This window comes from Lampetra fluviatilis, chromosome 37 (assembly GCF_964198595.1).
Source record: "Lampetra fluviatilis chromosome 37, kcLamFluv1.1, whole genome shotgun sequence".
Taxonomy (NCBI): Eukaryota; Metazoa; Chordata; class Hyperoartia; order Petromyzontiformes; family Petromyzontidae; genus Lampetra; species Lampetra fluviatilis.
The window spans coordinates 4,186,651-4,210,513 of record NC_136311.1 but is presented as its reverse complement, the minus strand read 5'-3'; the positions used below and the strand labels follow the sequence as shown (position 1 = coordinate 4,210,513).

At 55.5% G+C, this 23,863-nt stretch overlaps 1 protein-coding gene and 1 long non-coding RNA gene across 7 annotated transcripts in view; one reads left to right on the top strand and one right to left on the bottom strand.

The window, feature by feature from the left end:
• Positions 1–23,863, top strand: part of KDM2B (lysine demethylase 2B) — an 87,383-nt gene that overhangs the window by 19,155 nt on the left and 44,365 nt on the right. For 5 of the 6 annotated variants that reach the window (XR_013639644.1, XR_013639645.1, XM_078873658.1 and 2 more), the window contains exon 3: positions 4,583–5,370. Coding sequence is in view for 4 of the 6 variants with exons in the window: in XM_078873657.1 (XP_078729783.1) it covers positions 4,583–5,370 (788 nt within the window). In the remaining 2 variants the exon portion in view is untranslated. Of the gene's footprint in view, positions 1–4,582; positions 5,371–21,564; positions 21,866–23,863 lie in introns of those variants that run through there. The other variant, XM_078873660.1, reaches the window with a different exon arrangement.
• Positions 11,705–19,670, bottom strand: LOC144945410 (uncharacterized). The gene is made up of 3 exons (XR_013639655.1): positions 19,659–19,670; positions 15,294–15,455; positions 11,705–11,731 (listed from the first exon to the last, which is right to left on the bottom strand). It is a non-coding gene; the product is annotated as an uncharacterized LOC144945410 (long non-coding RNA).

Genomic DNA, 23,863 nt, shown 5'->3' with positions numbered 1-23,863 from the left:
AATTAGAGCACGCGGGGGCCGGTGGTATGAAGATGAATGCGCGCGTGCGGGGAGGTGACCGGCATCAATTGTGTTTGGGATAAATGTGACACAGCTGCGATGATTGTGTGTGTGTGTGTTTTATTTTTATGAAGATCTCATAATAATCACGCGAACGTTTTAAGGCAGCGTCTTCGTCGGGCAAGGTTTTGCCCCGGCCTCTCGTAGTCTGCGGCCGTTGCGTCCCGGAACCCTTCCGGCTGCCGTCCGGATTCGGGGGGTTGGGGGCGGTGACGCGGCGATCCGGCGCGTTCGCCGCTCGTTGCCAACGGTTCCAGCAAGCCACCCCGGTTAATGTCAACCGGTGAGAAGTGACCACGCGAATACGAATAGGCGCCGCCCGTCGCACGACGCCGTCCGAAACGAGCACATCGTTGCAGGGGTTCGCGGTTCGATTCCAGCGGCCGCCCTGGTTAACACCGTGGTCTGTGTAATAGCCACGATAATACGACTCCTACGACAGACGGAGCCGTCTACTTGGCTCGCGGCGGACGTTAAAGAATCCCCGTGACATCGTTCGCAAGACTAGGCCGCTGTGTGCCGGCGTCAGGCTCCAAATTTTGGCAAAAAAGACGCCGAAAATGACCCAAGCGGGGACAAGGCACAGCGACACGGCTCCCCGCTGGCAGACGACGGCAGTCTGAGAGGCCCAGCGCAGCTCCTCCCGTTGCGATCGCCCTGCTCGGAAGAGGTGGTTGGTCAGTGGTTCTCTACCGTTTTGCTATGGCGGCCCCCCCCCTCCAATCACAACCACGTGCACCCCCCCACCACGCCGCTAGGTGACTAAGGCCACACCATCGTGGAGATCACGTGTCCACGCCTGCAGTCGACGCGGCGTTAGCAAGGCATTCGTTTGATGTTGTGCGTTTTGCGTTCGTAAGGCCACAACGGTGGCGCCCGGCGTTTCCTCGAGCGCGTTCACAATTTCCCTCCCGCACGGGATCCGTGCCTCCAGCCTGAACCGCCTCGCTTAGGCGGCTCTCCGGGACACGGTTCGGCCGGAACGTGTTCGGGTTCAATCGGCGAGATCCGTTAGCGCCAACGCGGGTTGTGGAAACCGTGGGCGGTTTTAGGTGGCGATGTGCGAATTCCTTTCGTCGTCTTCGTCGTGCGACTCGTCACGGTCGTAACGCGGTTACCTTATTCCTCCCGCTCCTCTTCTGTGAGGTGGGCCCCGTCGGTTTCACCTCTCACTTTGAAAACATTTAATTGCACGCGGCCGACCGTTAGGGAGAGGGGGGGGTGGCCCCCCTCTCCGAGCACAACAAAACCACGGCTCTGAGCCGACCAACCATCACGCGCTCCGTGGAGCCTTGGGTCGCAACAAAAAAATGTATATATATCGTGGCCGAAACGGTCGCCGGGACAATGTTTACGTTTCATATTCACATCCTTTTTTAATACAAAAAAACGGCGGTGGCTACCGCTGCACGTGGCCTGTAACTCCCCCCCCCTCCCAACGCTGTGGGGACAGTGAGGGTTGGTGGACCACACACACACATGGGAAACTTCCTCCCTACACTGCCTGGCTTGCCAGGGTACAATGGTACAATGGCAGTACAGCAAGTGGGCTAATATTCCATCTGTATTACATCTGCACGGAGTATTAAGTTTTAACCCCCCATCACACATGCTTCATTTTTCTCCTGGTACTCCGTTTTCCTTGTCAGTGGAGGTGGCCAAACTTTACAAAAGTACAGGACTGCAGAGCTTGGGCAATTGTCGATAGCGCCGGTTCTGGTTGCCTTCTCACTTTCCGTTGTCTCTCTCCCTGTTCCCAAGAGTGAGCGGTCACTGCCCCCGTTACGAATTGTGCATTTAACATTCTAACATTATTAATTGTCTAATTGTTTTAGTAAAAAAAAAGATCTGAATAACGCGGCCCGGTCCGAGGCCTCGTGCCTTACGTGGCCTGAACTCTCAGATAGTGGCTTTCTTTCAATTTCGACATCGTGGGGTTTTTATTTTTTACTCCGCTGAAGGGCCGTTAATTACATTGCGTTTTTTGTTGTCGTAATTTTCCTCCACAATGTGCGAGCTTAACTCGCAATTAACGTGAGCCCTGCAGCGTCCGTTGTTTTGCACACTCGTTTTTTTTGGTGGCCAATTCCTCAGGGCGAGGAGGTGGAGGACTGAATACGGAGTGAAGGAGTTGGGGAGGAGAAGGAAGAAATTGAGGAGGATGTAAAGGGTGATGAGAGAAAAGATGAAATACAGGAGGAGGCGAGGGAGGGGTGGAGGAGGAGGCATGAAGAGGTGGAGGAGGAAGAGGTAGAGGGGGGCAAGCAGGAGTGAAGGAGAAGAGGGGAGGAGGAGCGGGAAAAGGGAGAGTGCAGTTATCGATTCGGTAAGAATTGATTTTGTTTCTAGCAAAGGCAATAATGGATCTAGCGTGCTCTACGGAGGTCTAGAGCAGGGGTCTGCAACCTTTAAGACATAAAGAGCCACTTGGACCTGTTTCCGAAGGAAAAAATAAACTGGGAGCCGCAAAACCATTGCAACTATTAAAACAAATATAACACTGCATATATTGTTTCTTACCTTATTGCTATATACAGGATCGTGCAGTCAGCTGTCAATCTGAATAAAAAAAGGACTTTTTCACTTAACAATGTAAAATATATTTTTGCAAATTAATAGCTAAATTACCTGGTTAATGGGATTTTTGCTCCTGAACCTCAGTGCACAGTGTCTGCACATCAGGGCTGTAAGACGTCACCTTCATTTTCACACAGGCTTGCAAGCTGTCATCTGTGAGGCGTGATCGATGTTTGTTTTTAATATAGTTCATGTTGGAGAAGACCTGCTCACATACATATGTGGAGGCGAAGATCGACAGGACTCCAAATGCATACTTTTTCATGTTTATATAAGTGTTGGGGATGGCATTCCATGTTTCGAATACAAGTTTGTCCTGTTTGGGAAGGTTTTCAATATCACTCCATTTATGATTCTGAGCCAGAATGGCCTTCTGACGGGCAACATCCTCAAGAGTAGCGGTCAAGCATTTGAACTTGGACACCCATATATCTTTGTCGGCTATATCGGCCAGTTCCATCTCAAGATCAGGTTGACTTACACCTGCAAATGCAGTCATATTCAATAGGGATGGATCGATCGCCAGGGGAGTGACAGGGAAGGATAATGTCGTTTTTTCCTCTCTGAACTCACAGAATCGTTTCCCAAACGAACTTTGCATTGTGGTGATTGCAGACTTGAAATATTCCAAATTTATCGTATCATGACTTTGTTTGAACTCTCTCAAAGAGGGAAAGTGAGACAGTGTACCTCTCTGTAAATCTTTGACAAACACTGTCAACTTGCGCTCGAATGCCAAAACCTCCTCCAGCATGTGCAGGGCTGTGCCTCCTTTCCCCTGAAGGGTTGTATTTAGCGTGTTTAGATGTGCTGTCATGTCTACCATAAAATGTAATTTTTCCAGCCACTCTGGCTGTTCCAGCTCAGCAAAGGTGAGCTCTTTGCTGCCCAGGAAGGTTTTTACTTCTTCCAAACATGTGACAAAGCAACGGCAACGTTATTGCCTGTCACCGGGCGGGCAGTGTGGAGCTGAGCGGCGACCTGTCAGCAGCGGCAACGCCAGAGCAGGTGTCACAGTGCGCCTCCTCCCCTCGCTAGCATCCGCCCCGGAGCCGCGGTCAAGGTTCAAAAGAGCCGCATGCGGCTCCGGAGCCGCAGGTTGCCGACCCCTGGTCTAGAGGTATCGCAGTGTTGGTGCGGTGGGGCGGCTGGGTGAGTGCTGAGTCGGGGTGAGTGTTGGGGTGAGTGTTGGTGAGTATTAGGGTGTTGGGGAATGAGTGTTGGGGTGAGTGTCGGGGTGAGTGTCGGTGAGTGTCGGGGTGAGTATTAGGGTGTCGGGTGAGTGTCGGGGTGAGTGTTGGGGTGTCGGGGTGAGTGTTGGGGTGAGTGTTGGGGTGAGTGTCGGTGAGTGTCGGGGTGAGTATTAGGGTGTTGGGGTGTCGGGGTGAGTGTTGGGGTGAGTGTTGCGGTGTCGGGGTGAGTGTTGGAGTGAGTGTTGGTGAGTATTAGGGTGTCGGGGTGAGTGTCAGGGTGTCGGGGTGAGTGTTGGTGAGTATTAGGGTGTCGGGGTGAGTGTCGGGGTGTCGGGGTGAGTGTTGGTGAGTATTAGGGTGTCGGGGTGAGTGTCGGGGTGTCGGGGTGAGTGTTGGTGAGTATTAGGGTGTCGGGGTGAGTGTCGGGGTGTCGGGGTGAGTGTTGCTTGTTGCGAAGGGATGCTGTTTGAGCCCGGCGGCCGCCCCTGGTTAATCCTGCCGTGCGCACTCCCCGTGAAACACGACGCGCCGTCCGCTTCACGTACGGTGGACATTCAAATATCCCCCGACAAAAGACCGGGGCCGTTGCTGCGTGACAGCGCCACGGTCGTACCTCGCCAGCGACCCGCAGGTTCCTATGAAGTGGGAAGCACCACGACGCTCGCCAGTGGCGCGCAGCAGCGCCGTCCGTCGCGCCGGCCTCGCGAGCGGTGGTGGCCAACGCCCCTCGCCCCCTCCCCCGTCGCCCCCAGATCCTCGTGGTAAAATGGTGGACAACTCCACGCTGAAGTCACGGCTTGACCCGGAAGCAGACGGCCTGCCGAGGGTCCGGGCCCGCAAGGGCCGTCGTCACGGCGACGGGGAGAGCGACAGCGTCCACTCGGACTCCTCCGACTCCTCCAGCTCCACCTCGTCAGCCGCGTCATCCACCGCGGCCTCCTCCGCTGCGTCGTCCACCTCTGCCTCGTCCGCCGTGACCGCGGCCGCAGCGGCGGCCGCGGCCGCGGCGTCCACCTCCTCGTCGGTCTGCTCGCCCTCGCCGCCCTCCAGCGCCGCTTCTGCCGATTCCGGCGGAAGCGGCGGAGGCGGCGGTGGTGGCGGTGGCGGCGGCGGCGGCGGCGGCGGCGGCGGGAAGATCCGGCGCGACGCACCCTGCTGGAAGGGCTCGCCCGGCGCCGCCTGCGCCAAGCGGTTCAAGCGCGCGGGGTCGAGCGACTCGGAGCGCAGCGATGAGGGCTGCCCCCGCACGCCCACGGGGTCGCCCGACGGTGCCCAGCAGCCGCCGCTGGCGCCCGTCGGAGCGGAGCCGCCGCCCGTCGCTCGACGTGGCGCTCCGGCCGCCACCGTCGTCACCGGTGGCGGCGTGGCGCTGCTCAACCAGAGTCAGCCGCCGACGAAGGCCGTCGCCAAACCCAAGGCACCGGACAAACCGGCGGAGTGGCAGCCCGGGAACCGTAAGCAGCAGCAGCAGCAGCTGGCGCCGGCAAGCGGAGCCTCGGAGGACACCGCGGTCACGGCACCGGCTCCCGACGACGGGAAGGTGAGGTCGCGGCAACTCTGCACTCGTGGACATACCCGGGGGGGCGGTGCACTGCGGGGGTGCAGAGCCCATTTGCCCGACGGTTTTGCCGCGCCCAGCCCGGTTCGTGTTGTCGTTGTGAAATCCCTCCGGCCCCGCCTCCGAGTCTGCCATTGGCCGGCGGTTCATCCGGTCGGCTTGAGCTCCGCCCATTCCGCGGGGTGGTGGAACGGAACGTCGGACGGCATCCGAACTCCACCATAGCGGTGGGTGTCCTTGGCGGCGGGATGCTGCCGTGAACCCGTGTCGCGACGTGCCGATTCACCATCACGATCTGGGACCGCGATTCCAACCTCCCCGAAACATTTCTGTCTATTTTCCATCGCGGTGAATGCAGTGGCGCCGCGACCTGTGGTTGGCGAGCCATGTCCCACATCCTTGTCCCACAGCCTTGTTCCACAGCCGTGTCCCGGTACACGGGTGCCGTGACGGGCGGATGGGTCGTGGCGCCCTGAAAGAGGAGGGTTGACCGTGCCAATGAGGCACGATAGGGCACCGTGGTGGTGAGATATTGACTACCTCGCCTGGACCACAGGAGGTCGTGGGTTCGATCCCCACCCTGACGCCTGTATATTTGGAGTTTGCGTGTCCCTCTCCCCATGCTCGCGTGGATTATTCTGCGGGTAAGCAGCAGCCCAATAAATTACGAGTATTGGTCTGCGATACAGTTCCACGTGATAAGCCACTTCGTTGAGCTATCATTTGTGGCCAGGTTGCTTCTGAAAAAGAGCTGCATAGCTCAGTGGGCCTTAGCTGGCAAAATAAAAGTAGTTTATAGTTGTTACAATTAGATAGTCAAATATGTTCTGATTTTATTTTTTTTGTTCCGATTTATATTTGCTTCATTGCTGTACAGTATATTACTGTTGTTCTCATTATTTTATACATTTAACATGTTATCGTCTTGCAAACGAGACTCTATCCTGTTCTCTAGAATTCTCACCTGGTCACACGAAATCAACTTGGAACCTGATACTTGACTTGCGTTGACACCCAAAGCAAAGAGCATTCAGAAATTTTCTTTCAGCCGACCTAAAAAACAGAAAATGACCTACATACCGCTGAGATTAAACTACACGAGCATGTGCGTGCGTACGTGCGTGTGCGTGAACGCGTGCGCGTGGTTTATGTGGCAGTGGTTAACGCTCCGCCCTACGAACCCAGTGACCCTCTCGTGAGCAATAACAGTGGCGAATATTGCAACCGGTCCTGGATCTCCCGTATGTCAACTCGGCCTTCAATAGCACCCAGCGCGGTGTATAAAACATCACCACCCCCTCGTCTGCTGTGTCGTCATGCAGAGGTGCTTGCTAACACCACTTGTCCTAACAGTCTATTGAAGGCTATAGGAGAGGGATCTTTGTGTTGTGTCCTTGCCTGCACGCAGGCGTCCGTGTGTCTGCGTGCGCCCACGTGCTTTTGTGAGCTACGCGCGGACACGTGGCCTCAAAGTGCACCTCGCCTGGACACGTCACATCACTTGAGTTTCACTCGTAGTTTTTTTTGTTTAGATGATTATACCGACTGTAAGCACCCAGGAATGTCTGTCCTTAATGCTCGTGACGTCACTCCACATCGAACGGCCCCCCTCATTAATAATCATGAGCAGGTGACATCCTCCAAATGGACACCCCCCCCCCCCATGATTATTACCTAATATAATGAGCCAAGAATGTCTGTGTGCAACGCTCGTGACGTCACTCCACGGTCGACCAGCCCCCCTCATTAATAATCATGAACAGGTTACGTCCTCCACATGGACCCCCCCCCCCCTCATTAATAATCATGAGCCGGTGACGTCACTCCACATGGAGCACCCTCCCCCCTCATTAATAATCATGAGCACGTGACGTCACTCCACATCGAACAGCCCCCCTCATTAATAATCATGAGCAGGTGACGTCCTCCAAATGGACCAGAGGCGTAGCTAGGGGGGGGGGGCAGGGGGGTACATGTGTCCCCGGGCGCCAAGGTAAAGGGGCGCCAAAATGAGGCTTACAACGTTACATTATAACTTATTGCGGCGGGCGCGGCAGCCTGAAACTACTGCACAAATCTACACCTCAACCTAAAAGTTTATATATCCCGCCACACACAGCCTACATGTCATGTAATTACATTTTGGTACGCGCGCCTATTAAGAACTTACATGGAAGAACGTCCCAAACAACAGACAGGCGCAGTCTTTCAGCCTTAGTCACTGGCCTGTTTTTTGGTGGCGGAAACTACGACGGCCTGAAACACGCTGGAGTGCACGATCAGAAGCTGTTAAAGCTATATATGAAGGACTGAATGAACTAGTAGGGCTGCTAGACAAATTATCGGAGGACGTAACTATGACGCCTGAAACCATAAGTGATGCAGAACAGTTACAGGCATGCGTATTACATTTTAACTTCATAGTTTTATTACATTTCTGGAAACATCATTCTTGGAAAAATGTATTGTGTTCAGAAGCGCTTACAGGATCCTACTATGAATTTCAAGGAAGCAGCAACTGATCTTGAATCGTTGGAGCATGAATTTGTCAAGCTTCGTGATGATTTGAGCCAAGTTGCTGTAGAAAACGCCAAAACAAGATGCACAGCCTGGGGGATCGATGTGGACAGAAGAATTAGGCGATGTCGGAAGATGCCAGGAGAACTGGCAAGAGATGCAGGACTTTCAGCAGAAGAAGAAATTGTGCACGTTATGAGGAGCGTATTTGATCGATTTCAACAGATGTCAACACGGTTTTTACGACTAAAAGACCTGAACACAAAATTTTGATTTCTGCTGGACGTCAAAACTCTTCTATCCGACACAGATGTCGATGCAATTCATCGAAATTGCAAAGATTTTGGAAATTTCTATGACACCGACATCAATGGCCACGAACTTTTCACAGAAATTGGAGATTGCAAAATGCTGCTCAGTAACCAGAATGAAGTTCTACCAGAAACTCCTTTGGATCTTCTTGGTTTTATTGTGTTTTATGGAGACGACATATTTCCGAATTTGCGAATTTCACTGCAAATTTTATTAACAATAGCAGTTTCAATTGCAAGCTGTGAGCGGTCGTTCAGCAAATTGAAACTTATTTTGTCGTATTTGCGGCTTCAATGGGACAAGATCGTCTCAGCGATCTTGCTCTTCTTAGCGTTGAAAGAGAAACATTGGAAAAAAACAGATTTTGATTACGTGATTGACCAGTTTGCGACAGTGAAATCAAGAAAAATGAATCTTTTGTAGACTATGTCAACCAGTCTACGACAGTGACTGAGTGAGCCATGTAATATAATTTCTATAAATTTGCTTCTTTAAATACAATGTTTCATTAAAATTGTTGTTCCTTATTCGATGTAATAGGAAAATGTGATTAAACGGGGGGGGGGGGCGCCAATTTTATAGTTCGTCCCCGGGCGCAAAATATCCTAGCTACGCCTCTGAAATGGACACCCCCCTCCATTCATAATAATTAGCGGGTGACGTCACTCCACATAGGGGGCCGAGGCGCCTCCTCCCCCCTCCTCGGCGTCAACTTACAACCCTCACAACAAAGGCAGAACCCTCACGTCACGCGATCTCCGTCACGCTGTTGAGACATCAAAGTAAAAAGGACGTCATGATGAACAAGGGATTATCACCTTCACATGAAATAAGTCTGTCACCGCGCCCTTACAAACTGCACGCGCATTGATGCAATGAATATATATCGCGCCGCGGTCTGCTTTTTGCTTGCAAGTTTCAGATTTACAGCAATACACCCGTCCTTGGACGGGCAAAAGGCTCGTTGTTTATGATTACTTACGGCCCTCGGTTCGATTGTCTGGACCACGGCTGACGATCAGTGGCGAGTGATGCCCGAATGGATACTGGGCATCCGCTAGGTCGGCTCGGCCCTTACAGTGAGCACTCGGTGCGATGTGAAAACATCAGCACTGGGGAGACAAAGGTGGCGTCGTGCGTGGCGCAGCCCACTTTCCTCTCTTATGTTCCGTGCCAGCCTTAATAGGCGCTCGCTAACAACACTTTCCTCATCGGTGTGAATGTGTGTGTGGAGATGGAGCGGTGCAATTGGATCTCGTAAAATTGTGGTCGGTGTCAATCCATGGTCAACGACTTTCTCTCTCTCTCTCTCTCCTGAGTGTGACTGCTACTACGAACTCCAAACCATGGACCACATAAAGTTGCACTGCCCCAAATGTACACGTGGAGGTGGCGGGCGGGTGGGTCGGTAGGTGAGTGGATGGGTGAGTGTGTGGGTGGTAAGTGCGTGGGTGGGTGCGTGGGTGGGTGGGTGCGTGCGTCGGTGCGTGGGTGGGTGCGTGCGTCGGTGCGTGGGTGGGTGGGTGATTGGTTGCGTGGGTGGGTGGATGAGTGGGTGGGCGAGTGGGTCTACCCACAGTTCACCACCTCTCGGACAAAGCAATTGAACGGCTCAATCACTTACGCCCGAGTCTTCAGTGTGAGCACGAGAAAGGAGCGCCCACTTTCGATGCCCCCACGTTGTTACCCAAAAGTCTCTCAGCAGCCGCCCCCCCCCCGCTCTCCGTGCCACACGAGTGAGCGGCCACGCTGGCTGGCACAGCGAGACGAGCCCGAGGCCTCCATCGGTGCTGACTCAGCAATTGGGTCGCAGTCTCCCTCGGGACGTGGGGGCGGCAGGGGTGGGGGGAACCCGACGCTCATGGGGAAAAAGGGGGCCCTGAGTGTGGTTGGCACCCCCAGTGGTGATGACCGATGACCCCGTAACCCCGAGCCTCCCCAACCCCGAGCCTCCCCCCTCCACCCCCCCCCCCCCCAACCTTCCCGCTAGGGTTGCCACCTGTCCTGGTTTTCCTTGGATTGTCCTTGTGTTGAGGAGGCAGCAGCAGCAGCAGTTTCTGCCCTGGGAAATCTCTCGGTCTTCGCGGGACATGAAAAGTCCCGGTTGTTGTCGGCCGCGTCGGAGTAACGACAAGCCACCACTCGAGGCGACGCTTTCGCATGCAGGTCTCCCCTCTCGGATAAGACCCATTCGTGTTTTGATATCGCGCCATCATTCAAGAATACTGGAGATCGAACCGCTGCGGAATATGCGACGCGCACAGTTTTTCGCCAGGAGGCGCAGGAGGCCACAGACGGCTAAAACCAATCGCCGGCAACAATTGCCCAAGCTCTGCGATCCCATACTAGGATAACGAGTGCTTGTATTTCAGAGGTGGCGACCGTAAGCGCCCTCTCACCGGCGACGTTAATTCAGCCCTGTGCGCCCATTAGCCGTGTCGGTCCTGGGGGTTGCTTGACCGTACTTCACCGCGCTGGTCAGTGTTGTTGTTGTTTGTGAAGAGCAGGCGGCTCAGGTCCTCGTTCGGATGTCACGTGCCGCCGACGTGAGCCGTTAGCCGTGGCTGGGGGATCGGACTCAGCTCGCCGGATGGATTTAGCCTCTCTCCAGCCCCCACCAAAGCTATGAGGGCTGGCCTCTCTCCCAACTCGGTCCCGAGAAAGCAACACAACAGGCGGGGCCTCGGGCCCGTTCACGGCGGTGGTGCCGGCGTTGGTGGTGGGTGGCGGTGGTGGTGGGTGGTGATCAGTGATCAGTGAGTCAGCACCAGGGATGGGTGGGTGGGTGGGGGGGGCTGGGCTGTCGTGGTGGCGGCGCGAGAGGGGAGCGCCATCCTTTGTGAGTCCCACGTCTTGCCTCGCGCAGCTGGGGCCATCGCTGTGAATGGAGGCCCCGTGATTGATGTCGCGCTCCGCGGCTCCGGCCACATTCACGCCGCTCGGTTCCCTCTTGTGGCAGCGCGCCCGGGAATCCACGCCGCTAATTATTAACGATGGCACGGGAAGGGGGGGGGGTGCGGGCGGTGTTGTAATCTCACGTGTAAGGACACGCGGAGGAAGACGCGGCCCGTGGGTCGGTGGCGTTAAAGATGCGCGGCGGTTGCTGTTGCGCGTAAGACTGAGAATATCGATCAACATCTTGACGGTTGATGATAATAATGATGATGATGAACGGGCGACTGCTTTAAGCAGGCAGGAAACGCTGCTGCTTTGCTTGAGTGCGACTGGGAAACATCAGCAACTGTTCGCTGGCGGGACGTTAAAGACTTGTGAGATGTTTTCTGCTCGGGCACGTTCCCCGCGGGGCCCGACGTGAATCTGGCAGCAGCAGCAGCAGCAACAACAGAACCCCGCGATTGTGGGCAGCGCAAAAAGCGTTTAGGGGCCTGTGCCATCCTACAGCAGGGGGCGGGGGGCGCAGGCTTCATCCCCGGCGCTGTCGTCGGCATCGTCAGCCACGGTCAATCCACTGCTGGATGAAGGCCTCCCAGAATCGACGCCATCTCGCACGATCCTGCAATGCAACAAATTCAACTGTAACAAATGTCAGGGTTATGAATAAAATGTCATCATGATAATGGAGAGCAATCGAGAGAGAGAGAAAGAGCTCGGGCGATTTGGTGGGGGGGGGGGGTGTGGGAGCGGTGGTGCAGCGGTTATCACGCTGCGCTGCGAACCCTGCCGACCTGAGTTGGACTAGCAGCTCACAGCCCTGGGCGCACCCCAACTTCACCAACCCCCACTGAGCAGCATGGTGAAGTATGGTCGAACAACCCCTGCGCTTGACAGTGTGGGGGGAGACCTTCATCCAGCAGTGGATTAGCGAAGCTGCTGCACACCTGCAATGAGGATCACATTGCCTGTGTACCTAGCCTGGCACAAGTGGCGTGGTGACATCACCGCCACTTGGTGAGGAATGTCGGTTGTTACTGTGATTGAGCGTAGGCGCGTGCATGTGCATGTGTGTGTCTGTGTGATTGTACGTGTACGTGTGTGTGGGGAGTGGTGGTGTAGCGGTTAGCACGCTGCGCTACGAACCCGGCGACTCGAGTTCGATTCTCGCTCGCGGCCAAACACCGTTGACGATTATCCGAATCGGTCCTGGGCCTCCCTTAAGTCGACTCAGTCTGAATTGAGTACCCGGTGCGATGCGTAAATATCAGCACAAGGGAAGACAAAGGCAGCCGGGCATGGTGCTGGCCACCCACCCCCTCGTGTGCCGCGCCAGCCTTCATTGGTGCTCGTTAACAGCACTTGCCTCAACAGTCGGTTAAGGCTATATGGAGGATCTTTGTCTTTGTGTACGTGTGTGTGTGTGCGTGTGCCTGATCTTTCGCTGCTTGAGAATTCGGGCCGTCACCGAGAATAAACAGTTTTCGCTGACTTTCTCTACTTCCTCCACTTTTCCCATGTTTTTTTCCAAAACCCCCTATAAATAGCGCCGCTTTATCTCCCTTTAAAAACACACACACACGCACGCGCGCGCGTGCGCACTCGCGGCCGAAGGTTTTTATTTTTTTTACCCCCCCCCCGTCCGTATGCCCTGTTTGTGACTTTTTTTATTTTTGTGATCTTGGAGAGAGAGTTTTTAGTTTTTTTTCTCATACGTCTTTCGGCGCCGCTGACACCCAGAGAGAGCCAGGGGCCGCGGCGTGGCCCGTTGCGATCGGCCAAAGGACCGCAAATTGGCCGCGAATTTCGCGCAAATTACGAGCCCGTGCCTCTGGTACAGATCCGCCAATTGACACTTTCATTGCGATCATTGAGAGGCAGCAGCGATGTCGTTGCGATCCCACGTGTCCGCGTTTGTCCGCCTATCTGTGTCTCTCTCTGTCCGGCGGTGCGTGTGTCCGCGCGTCCAGGGCCCAATATTTCAGACTGCCAGGCCACCTCCAGCGTAGAGTTCTGAGACTCAAAGAAATTACGTAATTATAACGCTTTCCCATAGAGCAGCGGCAACAGATGACAAATTTACCCACGGGAGAGAAAAAAAATGTCTCCACGTGGCATTCATCACCGTGGCTGGCCGCGGGGCCACGAGGGATGTCCGGTCGAGGCTGCCACCCCGCCAGTCGCTAAACCAATCCAGTTTGGATGAGTGACTGAGTGAGTGAGTGACTGACTGGCTGGGTGAGTGAGAGACTGAGCAAGTGAGCAAGTGACTGAAAGAGTGACCGACAAAATGTAATGAGTGAGCGAGCGAGCCTTTGTGTCAATTACACGGGCAACAAGTATGCTCCGAGCAAGCTCTCCCTTTGCCCTCCCAGCTGCTTGGCATGACAGGTGAGAAGTTGCATTGAGCCTCTGTCTATATATAAATAAGTAAACAACATAAACCATGCCCACTGTTTCTGTGCCATGCCTTGAGATGTCGTCACATTTATATGGCATAGACTCGCACAGAGACCCACAGACTCGCACAGAGACCCACAGACTCGCACAGAGACCCACAGACTCGCACAGAGACCCACAGACTCGCACAGAGACCCACAGACTCGCACAGAGACCCACAGACTCGCACAGAGACCCACAGACTCGCACAGAGACCCACAGACTCGCACAGAGACCCACAGACTCGCACAGAGACCCATAGGAAGTTGTGACCGAGCGCAGTTTCTGAGATCCGACAAGATCGGGCAACACGTTGGGCCTCCCCCACCCACCCCACCTTCACCAACCCACACTGACCAGCGTAGTGATAGTGATGTGTGGTTACTCAACCTCTACGGCGTGGGGAGGCCTCCATCATAACAATAACAAAGGAGTCTGTGACGTGCTCGGATTTAGCGAAACTGACAAATCGTTTTATGGTCGCGAACTCGGGCGGCGCAGAGCACAAGGCCGTCACGGTTCGTTGTAGTCCAGCAGTGGATTTTGGGCTGAAGGTGAATGCCAATGAGCTTTGTACAAAAACAGTCGCACAACAGCCGAAGCGGGCAGTGACGAGTGGTCTTATACACCGCGTTGTCCAGAACTCCCCATCGCCGCACAGGTACATCGGAGCAGATGAGAGTGGTGAGATGACAGGGGAGAGGTAGGAGGGTGCGTGGAGGGGAGTAGAGCGAGATGAGAGGGGAGAGGCAGGAGAGTGCGTGGAGGGGAGTAGAGTGAGATGAGAGGGGAGAGGCAGGAGAGTGCGTGGAGGGGAGTAGAGTGAGATGAGAGGGGAGAGGCAGGAGAGTGCGTGGAGGGGAGTAGAGTGAGATGAGAGGGGAGAGGCAGGAGAGTGCGTGGAGGGGAGTAGAGTGAGATGAGAGGGGAGAGGCAGGAGAGTGCGTGGAGGGGAGTAGAGTGAGATGAGAGGGGAGAGGCAGGAGAGTGCGTGGAGGGGAGTAGAGTGAGATGAGAGGGGAGAGGCAGGAGAGTGTGTGGAGGGGAGTAGAGTGAGATGAGAGGGGAGAGGCAGAAGAGTGTGTGGAGGGGAGTAGAGTGAGATGAGAGGGGAGAGGCAGGAGAGTGCGTGGAGGGGAGTAGAGTGAGGTGAGAGGGGAGAGGCAGGAGAGTGCGTGGAGGGGAGTAGAGTGAGATGAGAGGGGAGAGGCAGGAGAGTGCGTGGAGGGGAGTAGAGTGAGATGAGAGGGGGGAGGTAGGAGAGTACGTGGGGGGGGGGGGGGAGTAGAGTGAGATGAGAGTGAGGGGAGTAGTGCGAGCTGATAGGGGGGAGGTAGGAGAGTGCGTGGAGGGGAGTAGAGTGAGGTGAGAGGGGAGATGTAGGAGAGTGCGTGGAGGGGACCAGAGCGAGCTGATAGGGGGGAGGTAGGAGAGTGCGTGGAGTGGGGTAGAGTGAGGTGAGAGGGGAGAAGTAGGAGAGTGTGTGGAGGGGAGCTGAGCGAGATGTCACCTGCACCCCTCCCCCAAACTCGACTCCTCATCCTGATTGGCCAGCGGCCCGTGTCGTTAACAATGAAGTGGTGCTCGGTCTCCACCCGGAGCGAGCGCTGTGATTGACGCAGATGTCGCCCCACAGGAGCGGAGCGCGCGTGCGTTTGTTTGTTGTTGGAGTCGGTCCGTCAACTACGGGGGGGGGGGTGTAGGGGGTAGTGTGGGGGGTGGGGGGGTCACCGGCCCAGCCTCACTCGCTCACGCGGTCCCACGATGGCCTCGCCTCGTGCTGCTGCTGCTGGTGCCGGTCAAGTCTGCCGGGAGCCGCTGGCGGAAGGGAGGGAAGGGGCCAGCCGCTCAATTCGGTCGTTTAAAAGAAAAAGCGTAAGGAGCCGTCCATAAATGACGTCACGCACCTAGGGGGGGAGGGGGTCAGACATTTGTGACGATGTGTGATGAGGGAGAGGGGGGTTTGAGAAATGTGACGTCACATCAAAATGCGCAACTTTAAATAAATATAAAACATTTATAACAACACTAATTGTTATAACAACACTAATTGTTATAACAACACTCCTACAACATCAGAGTGCAGCGCCACATTAAATACGCACTACAATGACAATAATTTAAAGCGATTTGAAGCATGTTTTATTTTCAAAATGGAAATATGGTTTTGAGGAGGGGAGGGGCAGAGCTTTGTGACGTCATATTTGAGGGGGGGTCTGACTTTTTGTGACGCCGTGTGACGAGGAGGGGGGGGGTGTGGTAAAAAATCGTCCAAAATCGCGTGACGTAATTTATGGACGGCCCCTAAGCTCTCCGGCACGCGGAGCGAAACGTCGGAACATCGCGCCGAACGACATGCGACACCGATGGCCACCGCCGCCGCGTGCCAACGTTGAGTCGACGTTGGCACGCGGTTGCAACCGTCGGGGTGGGGGGGGGGTCACTTCGCTTTGTGACGATTTCTCGGCTGAAGTTGCCGGCGCACGCCGCTGATCCGTTACGCTTTCGTTGTGTTTGCTGTCAAGTTGCGTTGTCGTGCTGTTGTTCTGTTGTTGTTGTTGTTGTGCTGTTGCGGTGTTGTAATGTTATGCTGCTTTGACATTACTCTTTGGTTCTTTCGGTAACGTCACGTAGGTAGAAGTAAACTAAATCGCGACGTTTCGAACGCAACACAAGCGTTCGTCTTCAGGTGAAAATCGCGATAGCTGCGATGTCTGCTGCGAGCAGCAACTACGTCTGCTGCCTTGATATTGTTGTGCTGTTGTCATGTTCATGTGTTGTTGTGTGTTAAGCAGCTGTCACGCTGTAGTTGTTGCTGTTCTTGTTGTTGTTGTCATCACCGTGGCCGAGCCCAGGTGAACTTTGCAGAATCGCCGCCGGCGTGCGAGTTTATAATTTGGCCGGTCGCCGATATTTTCTCTCTTGTGCCTCTCTCAGTTATACGTAAAAATACAAAAACCTGAAGACAACCTTTACATAATGAACTCTGAAAACAATATAACAGAACGCTATAATCCACGGTTAACGCCGGGAAGTGGCGCGCGGGCTTGTGATGCGGTTCCCGGGGAAAGCGTTTAGCGGCGCGACTGTTCGCAGGGGGGGCCTAAGGGTTTTTTTTGTCCTCTGCTGAACATAGAAATAGGTTTTACACTTTCTGCCAAATAATATAGCAGGTGGTAAAGATGTTAAAACACCAAACTGAAACCTTTTGCGCAAGGAATCATGGCTGCATTGACCACATATACTCGTGGTGAACATATGCAAACAAAAAACGTACTTCTAGATTTGAAGTTTTCGTGACTGCAATGATCCATACTCTTTGGTTCTTTCGGTAAAGTCACGTAGGTAAAAAAAAATGAAAACAACTCAATTAAATCACGACGTTTCGGGCGCAACACAAGCGTCCTTCATCAGGTGAGGACCACCTGATGAAAAATAATCGCGTGTGGTGCCACCTGTGCCAAAATCGCTGAACTATGCCATACTTCAGTGATTGTTTTCGCTGTGGTGGTCCCCACCTGATGAAGGACGTTTGTGTTGCGCCCGAAACGTCGTGATTTAATTTAGTTGTTTTAATTTTTTATTTTATCTTATTATTTTCACCTACGTGACTTTACCGAAAGAACCAAAGAGTATAAAAAAACATACTCTGATAATATATGCATTGTCTTTGAAACTGATTGGTCCACACCAGAGACAGCTTTCTTTAGAGCCTCGTCTCAAAACGGTGTTAGACCAGAGGACGCCGAAAGGCGAACAGCACAAAGACAATGCCACTATCAGGACATTGATACTGGCAAGGAAGAAGTCCCATGATCCAGGGACGTCGTCACCTCCGCCGCGCACGCTGAAGTCACTTAGATAATCCGACTTGGGAGGGGGAAGCAGAGATGTATGCAGTCTCTCCTCTATAACGCGAATTGGACGTAACGCGATTAATTTATTGGAGAACACTTTTTTGTATAACGCGGATTGCGAATTGGATATAACGCAATCGAGTGAACGGAACTATACGTCGCGCGACTCGGAACAAGCGGTCATGCGGGCTGCCTCGGCGTAGCATCGCACAAGGCAGCGGGATGCTGCTGGATGCTTCTAGATGCTACCCACACGCCTCAGTCTTGGTCCGGCCTGCGTACGCATCTTGCGTGTTATCGCGGACTGCGCTTTACCCCACATCAGATGTTAATTATAACGCGATTTTACCATAACGCGGTGTTCTTCAGGAACGCAGGTAAACAGACTGTATGTATAGCATACAGTATATTATCACATTTTAAACGTTATATTCCAACCCACTTTCGGTGGTGTCTTTGTGCCATCTCGTAAACCTGACGGGGGGCTCATCATCATCCCTATGTGGTCGATAAAATAGCTAACACTTATTTTGTGATAGCGGGGGTGGGAATTCAATAGTGATTGTCTTATGGATAGACTCGCCTCCACCATATGAATGTGGAATTTCCACCACTGGATCGGCAGGGCTGTGAACAGGCAAACGAGGAGCGCCTCAATGATCATTCGAGCTGGAAATCACCTAAACTTGTTTTAACATTGACAAGGTGGCAAACACCGTTTTTCATGTCCAAAACGCCGTTTTTCATGTCCAAAACACTGGTATTCACTCAACCTGCGTTCTTTTGCGACTCGCAGATGGCAGTGAGGGTAATGGTCCCTGAGAATTGGGATCTCACACGCAGGAGCAATCGCCACCCTTGTAGTGATGACAGACTAAGTCCCCCAGCTCACGCTTACAAATGTGGCAATCATATTGGTCTCTTGAGTTTTCATCCGATTCAACAATATACAACAGTACTGTACAGTAAACTTTGTCTTATGCCTTAATGGGTGCTTGCTAACCGCACTTGCCCCAAGTGAAAAACTAAAAGGGTTTTGAACGAAAATAATCCGCTTTTTATGTTCAAATCTGAATAATTCGAAAACGGAAAAAGATAGGAGCTTCCTCTCAGTGTATTAAGTTAATTATGTTTAGTTATTTCTGATTTTAAAAAGAACGGAATCTTCAAAATGAGTGGTTTCCGTTGGGTATGTATTTAGATAAAAGTTGAATCAAGTCGTCAACAATGTTTTTTTGCGGAAAAATACATTTTTTAGTAGTTGCTTGTCTCATCATACATTTAAAAAAAAAATTGTCAATCATATAAGGTGCATTATATTTATTGAAAACTTTTGCCTGGCGAAAACAGGCTTTAAGAAAAAAAATATCGGGCTCTATTTTGAAGGCTTGGAATTTCACGAGCGTCCTCATTCCCTCCCTCCCGTTGAGAAGTTTCTCGATCCCTAGATCCGCCTCTCGTCTGTCGAGATCAGGGGTCAGCAACCTGCTGCTCCAGAGGCCGCGTGCGGCTCTTTAAGAACTGGCCCCGTGATGTTATTAAGAACTAATCGTCTCGTATTCACATGCATTGAAATGTTATTTAAAAAAATATACCGAATTCACAATTTTTCTTTTGCTCATCTTGTTATTTTGGTTACAGACTCTTCTAGATACATTCTACATGACGGGTTGAACGGGGGGGGAGGGTTCGCAAGATTTCACCCACGTGCTGAAACGATGGAATGCATCGACGACACATGCGGGACCCCCTCGTGTATCGAGGCGGGAGTCCCCTATGCTAGACGTGCAAGATAGCGAACGCGCCTTCAGTCCACGTGGGCGGCGGCGAGATGTGGAACTTCCTCGTGCGCAAGTACAGCGCGGGATTGGTGGTCAGCACGTGTTTTGCGTGTGCACGTGGCGTGAGGCGGTGGCGCTTCTGTCTCAGACGTTGCCAGGTGGTGACCCCAGGTGGTGACCCCAGGTGGTGACCCCAGGTGGTGACCCCAGGTGGTGACCCCAGGTGGTGACCCCAGGTGGTGACCCCAGGCGTATTGGATGGCCGGCAGGGGTGGCACACACACGGGAGGGGAGGGGGGGGGAGATGGCACCCTCAGCGTGGGGCCACGAGACGGGTTCGTACGATGCCACCCACGTGCTCGAACACCGGTGGGGGGTGTAGAGCTACGCAGGTTCCGGGGCCCGCGGCCTGGCCGACTGCCACCCACGTTCCGGGGCCAGCGGCGCTGCCTGTAGAGTGGCTCCAACTCACGTTCCGGGGCCGCGTTGTTTTCGCCCGGCAGCAGCGTGAGGCGCGGCCTCCCATTGGTCCGCGGCGACGCGTTGCTCCGCCCATTCTCCCCATAACCACGCCCCCATTTCCCTCAACCCCGCCCCCATGTCTCCCCCCCCCAACCCCGTTCGCGTTGACGCGGCCCGCGTGCTTGTGGGCGCGTTTTTTTTGTCGCTTCCACGCCAAATTGGGGGGTCAGCGGCCAACCGGTTCTGGTGCATGGCTTGTTTCCCATTGGTCGCGAGCCGAGCACGTGACTCGCATCGACCAATGGTAAGCAGATTTGTGTGGGGGGGTGGGGGGTAAGACTCAAGCTGCACTCCGATTGGTGCACCGCGCTGCACGGGGGCTGTTGCATTTGGCTCCAATGGTGAAGCAATTAAATAAATAATCAAACAATATATTTTCCTTACTCTCTACATACACAATTTTTGACACTTATCGTCAACCACACATAAGACTCCTTCCTGTGAGAATGGGGGGGGGGGGGGTTCGTACCGTGCAGCATTCAAAGATGCACCGAAACTGCACCGGTCTGGCCGTAATAGGTGCGGTTCAAGCTCTGCACTAAACCTACCACCGGGTCCGCCGAACGAAACGCACCCATCTGCACCGGGACCTCTTTATTAGTTGCACCGTCCCTTACACCCGCGCAAGCGCAGCAACGTTACCGATTTGCACCGGTCAAATATTAATCGCTGCACATCCTGCACTGAAAAAACTGTGCAGTGACATCATATGGGGGGGGGGGGGGTGCGATCTTCTGCCTTCTGCACGGGTTCCTCCACTGACTTGCATCGACCTCATTACCGTAATAGCTGCCCCCTAGAGGGTCACCAAGCTGCACCCGTCTCGTATTCCTACAGTGGCTGCACTCAACATTGACCCATCTACACCCAACGACCCCCCGTAAAGCATTTGGCCAAGTGCCGTTAGCGAAGGCCCCCACCCCCCCAACCCCCCCCCAAACTCCCCCCCCCACCCCCCCAAACTCCCCCACCCCCACCCCCCCAAACACCCACCCCCCCCAACCCCCACACCCCCCCCTAACCCCCCCCCAAACCCCCCCCCCAACCCCCCCCAACCCCCCCAACCCCCCCCAACCCCCCCACCCCCCCCAAACTCCCCCCCACCCCCCCCAAACACCCCCACCCACCCCCCCACCCCCCCCACCAAACCACCCCCCCCCACCCCCCCAAACCACCCCCCCCACCCCCCCCAAACCACCCCCCCCACCCCCCCAACCCCTCCCCCCCACCCCCCCAACCCCTCCCCCCAACCCCTCCCCCAACCCCCCCCCCCAACCCCTCCCCCAACCCCCCCCCCCAACCCCCCCCAACCCCTCCCCCAACCCCCCCCCAACCCCCCCCCAACCCCCCCCCAACCCCTCCCCCAACCCCCCCCAACCCCTCCCCCAACCCCTCCCCCCCACCCCCCCAACCCCTCCCCCCCCACCCCACCCCCCAACCCCTCCCCCCAACCCCTCCCCCAACCCCTCCCCCCAACCCCCCCCCCAACCCCCCCCAACCCCTCCCCCAACCCCCCCCCCACACCCCCCCCCAACCCCCCCCCCAACCCCCCCCAACCCCTCCCCCAACCCCCCCCAACCCCCCCCACCGACCCCCCCCACAACCCCCCCCCCACCAACCCCCCCCACCAACCCCCCCCCCAACCCCCCCCCCCCCAACGCATCAACGCCGGCTTGGGGGGGGACTTCCTCCCTTAAAACCGCAGCGCTGCACCGACTCCGCCGCGTAAGCAACCAAGTGCGACCCCCCCCTCCATACTCCTCCCCCTCATGAATATTAAGTAGCGAGTGAAGGGGGCGGGGCACCGTCGATGAATATTCATGAGGGGGGCGTGCCCCCGCTCTCGCTCTCGCGCGCTGCCGCCGCCGCCGCCGGCGGCCATGATGGGAACTCGGGCCGCGGCGCGGCTCATGGAGAAGGCGAGAAGACGGCGGCAACGACGCGGAGGAGGAGGAGGAGGACGAGGAGGAGAGGGCGGAGGAAGAGACGGAGACCGCGAGCACCTCGAGCACCACCACCGTCACCACGGCGGCCAGCGGCGGACGGCGAGGGCGGCGCGGCCCATGAGCGCTTGGTTGTCGACGCGGTTGGAATGAGGCTAAATGCGTCATGGCGAACTTGAGTACGGACGAGGAAGACTACTGTGACACAGCCGAGGTGTGGTGTACCGTGCGTGGTGTGCGTGCATGGGTCAGTGTGCACGGGTGGGTTTGTGTGTGCGGTGGTGTGTGTGGGTGTTCATGGGCGTGTGAGGGTGCAGTGGTGTGTGAGGGTGCAGTGGTGTGTGAGGGTGCAGTGGTGTGTGAGGGTGCAGTGGTGTGTGAGGGTGCAGTGGTGTGTGAGGGTGCAGTGGTGTGTGAGGGTGCAGTGGTGTGTGTGCAGTGGTGTGTGTGCAGTGGTGTGTGGGGGTGCAGTGGTGGGTGAGGGTGCAGTGGTGTGTGAGGGTGCAGTGGTGTGTGGGGGTGCAGTGGTGTGTGGGGGTGCAGTGGTGTGTGTGGGGTGCAGTGGTGTGTGAGGGTGCAGTGGTGTGTGAGGGTGCAGTGGTGTGTGAGGGTGCAGTGGTGTGTGAGGGTGCAGTGGTGTGTGGGGGTGCAGTGGTGTGTGAGGGTGCAGTGGTGTGTGAGGGTGCAGTGGTGTGTGGGGGTGCAGTGGTGTGTGGGGGTGCAGTGGTGTGTGGGGGGTACAGTGGTGTGTGAGTGTGCAGTGGTGTGTGAGTGCAGTGGTGTGTGAGTGTGCAGTGGTGTGTGAGTGTGCAGTGGTGTGTGAGTGCAGTGGTGTGTGTGGGTGCAGTGGTGTGTGAGGGTGCAGTGGTGTGTGGGTGTGCAGTGGTGTGTGATTGTGCAGTGGTGTGTGAGTGCAGTGGCGTGTGAGGGTGCAAGTGGTTAGGGTGCAGTGGTGTGTGAGGGTGCAGTGGTGTGTGAGGGTGCAGTGGTGTGTGAGGGTGCAGTGGTGTGTGAGTGTGCAGTGGTGTGTGAGTGTGCAGTGGTGTGTGAGTGTGCAGTGGTGTGTGAGTGCAGTGGCGTGTGAGGGTGCAGTGGTTAGGGTGCAGTGGTGTGTGAGGGTGCAGTGGTGTGTGAGGGTGCAGTGGTGTGTGAGGGTGCAGTGGTGTGTGAGTGCAGTGGTGTGTGAGTGCAGTGGTGTGTGAGTGCAGTGGCTGTTGAGTGTGCAGTGGTGTGTGAGTGTGCAGTGGTGTGTGAGTGCAGTGGTGTGTGGGGGTGCAGTGGTGTGTGAGTGCAGTGGCGTGTGAGGGTGCAGTGGTTAGGGTGCAGTGGTTAGGGTGCAGTGGTGTGTGAGGGTGCAGTGGTGTGTGAGGGTGCAGTGGTGTGTGAGGGTGCAGTGGTGTGTGAGGGTGCAGTGGTGTGTGAGGGTGCAATGGAGTGTGAGGGTGCAGTGGTGAGTGCGTCCAGTGGTGTGTGTGGGTGCAGTGGTGTGTGTGGGTGCAGTGGTGTGTGAGTGTGCAGTGGTGTGTGAGGGTGCAGTGGTGTGTGAGGGTGCAGTGGTGTGTGAGGGTGCAGTGGTGTGTGAGGGTGCAGTGGTGTGTGAGGGTGCAGTGGTGTGTGAGGGTGCAGTGGTGTGTGAGGGTGCAGTGGTGTGTGAGGGTGCAGTGGTGTGTGAGGGTGCAGTGGTGTGTGAGGGTGCAGTGGTGTGTGAGGGTGCAGTGGTGTGTGAGGGTGCAGTGGTGTGTGTGCAGTGGTGGGGGTGCAGTGGTGGGTGTGGGTGCAGTGGTGGGTGTGGGTGTGTGGGGGTGCAGTGGTGGGTGAGGGTGCAGTGGTGTGTGAGGGTGCAGTGGTGTGTGGGGGTGCAGTGGTGTGTGGGGGTGCAGTGGTGTGTGGGGTGCAGTGGTGTGTGAGGGTGCAGTGGTGTGTGAGGGTGCAGTGGTGTGTGAGGGTGCAGTGGGGTGTGGGGGTGCAGTGGTGTGTGAGGGTGCAGTGGTGTGTGAGGGTGCAGTGGTGTGTGGGGGTGCAGTGGTGTGTGGGGGTGCAGTGGTGTGTGAGTGTGCAGTGGTGTGTGAGTGTGCAGTGGTGTGTGAGGGTGCAGTGGTGTGTGAGGGTGCAGTGGTGTGTGAGGGTGCAGTGGTGTGTGAGGGTGCAGTGGTGTGTGGGGGTGCAGTGGTGTGTGAGTGCAGTGGTGTGTGAGTGTGCAGTGGTGTGTGAG